The sequence below is a fragment of the Aedes albopictus genome, chromosome 3 (genome assembly GCF_035046485.1).
Source record: "Aedes albopictus strain Foshan chromosome 3, AalbF5, whole genome shotgun sequence".
Taxonomy (NCBI): Eukaryota; Metazoa; Arthropoda; class Insecta; order Diptera; family Culicidae; genus Aedes; species Aedes albopictus.
In genome coordinates, this window is record NC_085138.1 from 23,040,608 (window position 1) to 23,048,743 (window position 8,136).

General features: G+C 35.9%; 2 protein-coding genes across 4 annotated transcripts in view; both read left to right on the forward strand.

Annotated features, from left to right (window-relative positions):
- The window catches only part of LOC115253710 (phosphorylase b kinase gamma catalytic chain, skeletal muscle/heart isoform), an 81,478-nt gene extending 74,716 nt beyond the window's left edge, over positions 1 to 6,762 (forward strand). For all 3 annotated transcript variants that reach the window (XM_062860591.1, XM_062860592.1, XM_062860594.1), the window contains 2 exons: positions 5,536 to 5,694; positions 6,605 to 6,762. In XM_062860591.1, coding sequence (XP_062716575.1) covers positions 5,536 to 5,694; positions 6,605 to 6,739 — 294 coding nt within the window. In that variant the 3' untranslated portion in view covers positions 6,740 to 6,762. The remainder of the gene's footprint in view (positions 1 to 5,535; positions 5,695 to 6,604) is intronic.
- Positions 1 to 7,757, forward strand: part of LOC109418342 (phosphorylase b kinase gamma catalytic chain, skeletal muscle/heart isoform) — a 164,795-nt gene extending 157,038 nt beyond the window's left edge. Inside the window, exon 12 of the transcript XR_009999401.1 lies at positions 6,990 to 7,757. The gene's annotated coding sequence lies outside the window, so the exon portion shown is untranslated. The remainder of the gene's footprint in view (positions 1 to 6,989) is intronic.
- The last annotated feature ends 379 nt before the right edge of the window (positions 7,758 to 8,136 follow it).

Consider the following 8,136-nt stretch of genomic DNA (forward strand, 5'->3'; position numbering starts at 1 on the left):
TACAGGATTCGTACGCAACACCTCTTTGAGTTTGAAACATCTATTTTCGGGATACAAGAGGAAGCTCTCTTTGGGTTTCGATAGGAATATCTCCAGAATCAGAAAAAAACAGCTTTCTATGGAATTCAAATGCAATATCTTATCGGGATAAAGAAATCCTACTCCGAGATTCGTGAGAAACAGTTTTTCGGAACTCGAAAAGAATTCCTCTTAAACATTGCGTAAGAATTTCTTATTGAATTCACTTTTTTTTAACATTTCACTGATATCTGTCTCCGGAATTCTGCAGAGGTTTCTCACCTTCGGGATGCAAGTTGAAGTTCTCTTTGGAATTATGATGCAACCCCGCTTCTGGCACTCGCATTGAGTATCTAACCAATCTCAATCCTAATTTGGGGATTTAAGAAAAAACCATCTCAAAAATTCGAGGAGGAACCCTGTTTTGAAGCTTTCTCTTTTCGAAACGAATTCATCTTCAAGTTTCGATAGAATCCGGAATTCTCTGGAATTGCAAATCTCTTTCCAAAAATCCGGATGAATCCTTTTCCAAGATCCGCAGTGCAATCTCTCACCGACTTACTATTAGTTTTGTGTGGGATTTTTCTCTCCAGAGAACTATGAAGAATCTTCAAGAAGTACTTATAGTCGATTTTCCAGAAAATGGTTCAGACTTTTTTTTTTGTTTTGAAATCAGTCTGCTTCAGCAAATTTCTTTTCTGATTCTAAAGTCTTGGAGCTTTTCTTAATAAGTTCTTTCTAGAGGTATTTATTTTTTATAAAATTGTTAAAATTAGAAAAAAAATGTCAAAAAAAGGAAAAAAAAAAGACGGGAAAAATCTCTCTGGAGATCTAGATATCCCTCTCCTTGCATTCCAATGGAGTGTCTTACCAATCTAAATCCAATATGGAGATTTGAGAAAAATAATTATCCACGATTCGCGGAGGACCCTCTTTGAGACTCGAGAGGAATTCCTTCTTTCAAATTTGGGATGAAGCTTTTTCCCAGATTCACAGTGAATCCCTCTGCATGCTTCGATAGAAATTTCTCTCCGAAATTTCGGAGAGAAATCTCTTTCCAAAAATCAAGATGAACCCTTTTCCGAGATCTGGTGTGCAATCTCTCACCGACTAACCATGGAGTACATATGGTCGATTTTTTTTAGAAATCATTCTGCTTCAGCAAATTTATATTCTTGGAAATTATCTAAATAAATTCTTTCTGGAGTTACTAAATTTTTATAAAATTGCCAAAACTTAAAAAAATGACAAAAAAAGAAAAAAAAATATCTATTTCCGCTCTCCTGGCATTCGAATGAAGCCTCTAACCAATCTAAATCCGATTTGGAGATTTGAGAAAAATAATTATCCAAGATTCGAGGAGGAACCCTCTTTGAGACTCGAGAGAAATCTCCTCTTAGAGATTTGGGATGATGTTTTTCCCGAGATTAAAAGTGAATCCCTCTCCTGGTTTCGATAGTTTTTTTTTCCGGATTTTCGGAGGTAAATCTCTTGCCAAAAATAGAGATCTTTTTCGACTCTTTTTCGACTCTTTTTCGAGATCGTAGTGGAATCTCTCACCGACTAACTATGCATTTGCTGTGGGACATTTCTGTCCAGAGAGATATGAAAAATTTTCAAGGAGTAGTTTGATTTTTCAGAAGATGATTCAGATTTTTTTTAATCATTCAGCTTCAGCAAATTTTTATTAAGATTCAGATTCAGATTTCCTTCTGATTTTAAAATCTTGGAACTTTTCTATATAAAGTGCTTTCTGGATTTACTATTTTTTTAAAGTTGTCAACGTTTTTAAAATTCCTAAAAAATATGTGCAAATCGTATTTTACGGCTACGCAGTTCTAATGAATCAAAACGAATTATCTAACCCGACGTTTCGACAATTTATATGGTGTCTTCTTCAGGGGAAAGATACGTTTTCGTTTTTCGGTTGTGGTTAGAAAAAACAACACAGAATAAAACACGAAAAGCGTATCTTTCCCCTGAAGAAGACACAATCTAAAGTGTCGAAACGTCGCGTCGGGTTAGATATTAACTCGTTTTGATTTAACAAGACTGCGTAACCATAAAATACGAGTTGCACAGGTTTCAGTTGATTCTCCTGCTTTAAAAAACTGTTTTTTTTTAAATAAAAAGTGACCAAGAGCTGGCTGAAACTTTTTTTTTATCAGATTGCTTCAGGCCCAAACTTCTTTCTTTAATGATTGAAGAATTCCATAAGACTTGATCTTTTCAAAACTTGTAGTTGATGCTTTTCTTTATTTTTAATGTTTTTATTGAGCTGTTCGATTACGAATGCTCCGAAGGAATCTCATCAACAGAAATAGTGGAAATTATACTGAAACTCAGGAGCGTCTAGTGGTGGAAGTTGGTTCAGAAACGAGTTTGACAGAAGTTCCATGGAAAATTCACAGGTTTATCCACATTTTTACGTTGAATGTTCTTGGTCGTACAGCAAAATTTCTTCAGGGATTTCCCAAGTAACAGAACTAGCTGATTAATAGTTTCTTAAGCTAAAGTTTGCTTAAGAGTGGTTTGTTCCACTATTGTTCAGCAAAAATGTTTGTTGGGTTAATTTAAAAACTTCCATGAAGTGCCTAAAAGCCTGCTGTTATGAAGTTTTGATATTAATCCTGCATGTTTTTCGAAGTGGTATAATAAATCCTCCAGTGATATTTACTGAAATTTCCCCAAAGCTCCTCAAGTTTGATGATGAATTTCTTCAGATTTTACTGTAACAGATTCTTCAAAAGTTCGCCTGAGTGCATATTTGAATTGAAATTGATATTTTTCTTTAATTACCAAAGAAAAGAACCCTTTGATTTTTTAAGGATTTTTAAAAATTTTCTAAGAATTTTATCAATTATTTAAACTAGTAGCTTTTTGACAAAAGATTTGCTTCGAAACTGCTCAAAAAGACACAGAAAAATCTGAAAGTAGTTTATTCTAAACTTTTAAAGATGTTCTCCACAATTTTTGGAAATATGCGATTATTCCAATTATTCCTAATGTGTCCTTTCGACTTTCATTATAATTTCTCCCCAGTGAGCTTATTTTAAATTTTCTAGCTTCATTATAAAGTAAAAAAAAAACTGAAGATACGAAAAACTCTTGCAGGCATATTGAGACTATTTTCAAATATTCTCGAAGCTATTCATGGTGGATAAATTTCGAAATCCTACGAAAAAAAGGATTGAATCGTTGTTTGATTTGTTTCTTATTTTTGTATTTTTTGTTAGAAGTGAGCACGCATGAAAACAAAAAGAACGGAATCAATCGGTACCATAATCGCTTGTTTTCGAATAGGATGAATATGGGAGCGCGAGATTACTGATGGCGCACATACCCTATTTTTCCGTATTTTTTTTCGCATACTTAAGAGAAAATCATAATTTTTTAAAAGTACGAGTCTTTTTTAAGTAAATTCTGATATTTTTTTTTCGCAGAAGCTTCGACGAGAAACGCTGGACAAACAAATTCTATTAAATTTCAAAATAATGAGGCTTATTACCTAAAAAAACTAAATGTCGTTAAAAAATGACGTAATTTTGATTAAATATTGTAACAATTTCTAGACGTTTTATCTTCGGATAAACTCCAAAATGTTTCATTATATTTCTATTACAAACACACATAGCCTGGAGTGTGTAAAAAACACGCATAATTCAGAAAAAAATATGTTGAAGAATTTTTGCACAAATCTTCTTTTTTTTATTTTGAGCTCGATCGGAGTCAAAAAAAAAAACTATAGTAAAAGCTCTGAAAAACTTTTTAATGGGGGTTTTTTAAAACCTATTGAACTCAAAATTGGCCTCAAATCTTTCCCAACCAAGCTGAATTATACGACCAAGTTTCAAGCAATTTGGTCGACAAAAACCCCCCATGACGAAGAAAACAAATAATACTCTTTGTCCCCTTATTATGTTTGAAAAAAAAACCCAAAATTTTTTTCAGTTTTACTAAATTTTGATTATTTATTTGATTATATTGAATACTTCATCAAATAACCTTTGATATACCTATTACAAACGGTTAGAAGTTTGACAGATTTAATTCATATATGTATGAAAAAAAAAAATAAAAAAAAAAACAAAAAAATAAAAAAAAAAAAACAAACAAAATCGACTGTACGGACACTTGTTTGGTACACTAGTCAGAATATATAGGTAAAATATATTTGAAGCAATTATTTTTAGAACCCAAATACGACACGATTTTAGTGAAACGTTTCTTTGTTTCAGGAAACGCTTATTTCTAATTATCAACATTTTCGACAATACCATTTTAAACCTGCTTCCATATAAGCGTTTCATCTTTTTGTAATCAATCTTCCTTTTAAAAAATCAAAAAGATTCTAACTCAAATTAGCTTGTCGCTCTGTTTCTTCTTTCATTTTCTATACTTCCACGTGAGCACCACACGTTAGACACTGATTGGAAGCGTCGCATGTTTTTCCGAGCATTTTTCGGTAAATAAACCTTGTTTTGCAATTTAATGATAACAATAAAAAGAATGTTCCCATTGCTCCATACCTCGCTTCCATTCCGTGCGTGTGAGTAATAAAAGAAAAACTCTGCATGACTGATGCACTGGAAAATTTTTCCACAATTTATGTGTGAATGTTTTTGTACGTAACACAAATTTTCCGTTTATCCTGTCTAGTGGGCTTGGATAAAATTTTCCTCTCTTTCACTTTTTAACAATACGCATACCACTAAAATCGGCTGACGACTTTTGGAAAACTACACCAAATTAACATGCACGTGTTTGTACGTCACGCTCGCATCCAATTGGAAGCACAAAGCATTGGCACTAACTGAATTGGATTTAAGATAATCTTATTAGAGTATTTGCTCCAGTTATAAGTTTTATTGCTTCTGGACTATTTTTCCGTTTTGCTTGGCTTTATGTGCTGCGCACCTTCATTATCAATCAAAATTTTAGAAAAATCCAAAATTCCCCTTTTCCAAAATAAAATTAAATAGAAGAAAAAGGTTTCCCCTTTCTATTGTTTTCCATTTCTCTCTTTTTCTCTTTTTTATCTTCCTCACCTTCCGTGCGTGCGCGCGTGTGAACCAATCAAAAAAAACCATAAACAACAAACAAACAAAACATCTACAAAGAAATCACATCTGCTGCTCCGGCGTCAAGCGGCGGCGGAAGAAGCAAACAATCAGTCAGCAAACAATTCCGACTCTTGCCACAGTAGTCCCAGTAGTAGTTTTAGCCGTGCTTGTCGTCATCATTTGTGCTCTTGTTTCACCAATATCCTAGCCCGTTATAGCCATGTAATTCTAGGTCCGCCTCACGGGTGGACGCGAACGCCGAGTGCCCGTGCTGTGAACGTGAATATTAACGGATTGCTTTGTTTTTTCTTTCTCTCCTTTTCTCTTTTTTGTTCCGTTTTGTTTTCATGGTGCGTTCGTTCCATTTTTGCATATTTTTTATTTTTCGTTTCGTCATACTATCGTTATCATCGTCCCGCTACTTTTTACGAATCCTTCGTTACGCACCCTTTAGTTACGCAAACAAAGTCAGTTTAACGCTAGGAAAAAGTTCCAATTCGCTATCCTATGTATTAGAGCAATGGTTAGAATAAAGAGGCTACGGTACACGCCGGAACCGCTGCGGGCCGAGGACGCCCTAAGAGACCCCTACCGCATCAAGGTGCTGCGAAAGGTGAGTACATATGGATTCTATGTGATTTATCTGTTTTAATGTATTATAAGTAAGGCAAGAATGCACTGAGATAATCTTGTACGGTAAAGAGGATCATTTCGTCATATTTCATGGCCTTTCTCTGGTTATAAGCAGCATTTACCGATTTTTTCTGATGTTTTTAACTTGATCACCTTTGGGTTTTCTTCGAAAACTTGTTTGTGAAATACAATTGCGTAGTATTTTTGAGTCATTTCAACCGTTTTCTAGTTTGAACCGCCTTCTTCATTCCTATGGGAACTTCCCTCGATGAATCAGAAACCATTAGGCTACCTAATGGCATTCCAATTAGAAATCACATGGCGCCAGCTGCAAAACCAATGGAATATTTCATCATACCGTTGCCCAACCGAAAAACTTTGGTTGTTTTTGTTTTGCTCGTCACTTTCCGTACCTGTCCGATTGTATGGCGGCGATGGAACTTTTTTCGAATTCTTCCCATCCCCGTACCGTACCGTGTCTAGAGCGTGGTAGGTACTGCCGTGCTTACAGATAGATGCCCTAGCGGCTATATAAATCGGAGCTTACCGGATGGGTACACCGTCAGTTGAATTTGAGACGTAGCTCGGTTTATTTCGAATTTCGATCTTTTTCAAAAACAACCAAGTTTATTTATCGTTTTAAAATGGGTTATCCTTCGGAATCATCGGTGAAGAAAAACGGTGAAAGTTCTAGCAGCAAAACGTGGAACCAGACTCGTTCGGTTAGTTTCTTATTAGTGAATTCAGAGTGATGTTTTCATTGAGTGCATTGCGCAACTGTCAAAATATCAAGTGTTGCCAGATTATCTCAAGTGTTATCCGTTGCCGGTTCTTTTGTTACCCAATCCAATCACTAAATTTTCTTCTCATTTAAATTTCTCGCCCTCTAGGTCATCGATGGCTGCGCATTTCGAGTGTACGGCCACTGGGTCAAGAAGGGCGAGGGCCAGAATCGGGCCGCCCTGTTCGAGAATACGCCTCGATGCGAGGTTTATAACCTTTATATCAACAGCCTTAACCGATAGGCTGTAGCACAGAAGCGAAGAGCTATGCACAGCCTACTGTGACGACGACGACGACGACGGCAGGACAAGTGAACTCCCGATGTGCTAGGTATTTTCTGGATGTTTTGTTTCGGAAATTTCGTGAAGGATCACAGAACACCTTCTACTTAGAGCAACACTCAGAGAAAAACGCACCCCATCCAGCATGTTCCTTTGAAGAAAAGCGCGAATGACTGAGACAGTTCCGTTTGGAAGAGTTCGTATGAGTAAGGTGCAGCATTGACTTGCCATTTGGGAACGGAGAGGAGTCGTCGGAATCGAATGAAGGATATCGAGAAAAGTGATCAGTCAGTCTTAATAGGGCAGAAACAATTAGTTCTATAGTCAATAGAAGTAACCATATTTTTTTCTCTCGTATAGAGCGTATCAATAAGTTTATCAACTTATACTTTATTATTTATTTTACCTCAAGCAAAATGAATTCTTTTTCGTATTTGGCGTTTACTGAATCGGATCGGATCGAAGTAGTTAACAAAAGTCCTTACTAGTTTTATCGCATCAATTTATCATATATTATTCCCATGAAAGTGCGTTTTGTCTTATCTCATTTAGTCGTTTAGTTTTAACTCGTAATAAGTATAACCCCCTACTGAAGAGACAAACATATAACTGCTGTTATCTAGATATTAAAACTATTTCCGTTTTTTTGATATTATTGGATGAAATCGACTTATTTCTCCCGAATAAAAAAAAAAAAAAGAAATCTATATTTGATAAGCTTGTTATGAATCGTGGATTTGAAAGTGATTTGACTTCATGGGCAATGGCGTAGAATAATAAATATCAACCATTTGAAAGTAGCGTAGAAATGAAAACAAATTTATCATTTTTTTTTTTCATTCACTAGTGAACAAGCAGCACAGATATTTCCAAAATGTAGCGTGTGTAGTTGAATTGGTAGCCTAAAAAAAAGCCACAAATATATCAACGCTGAGTGGATTGCCAAACGCTTGAAATATAGTGAGAATCTGCAAATCAAAATTGACCGATAGCATTGGTTTTACTTGAAAGAAATATTCCTGCTACGAACATTGCTTTTACAACTATCACTGTCTGGAAATTGTTATTCTCCTGTGTTGATCGGGAGAGCTTGTCAACTTTTCTTCGCTGTTCTACGTAACAGATCATCCAGAGTTTCGCCGATGTTTAGACGAACAAGTCTTTACCACGGTAAAGGCTGGGTATGCCTTGCAATTCAGATCCCACTATTGTGATCCACTAGCCTCTGCCCTGCCCAGCAATTCCTATCCCTACCTCCACGCGGTACCAGCCGGAAACTATGAGCAACCTTAGGGTAGATCGGGCAACCAACCCCGGTGGCAACTTTGGTCGTAGGCTGACAGGGAAGGGGGGTTTGC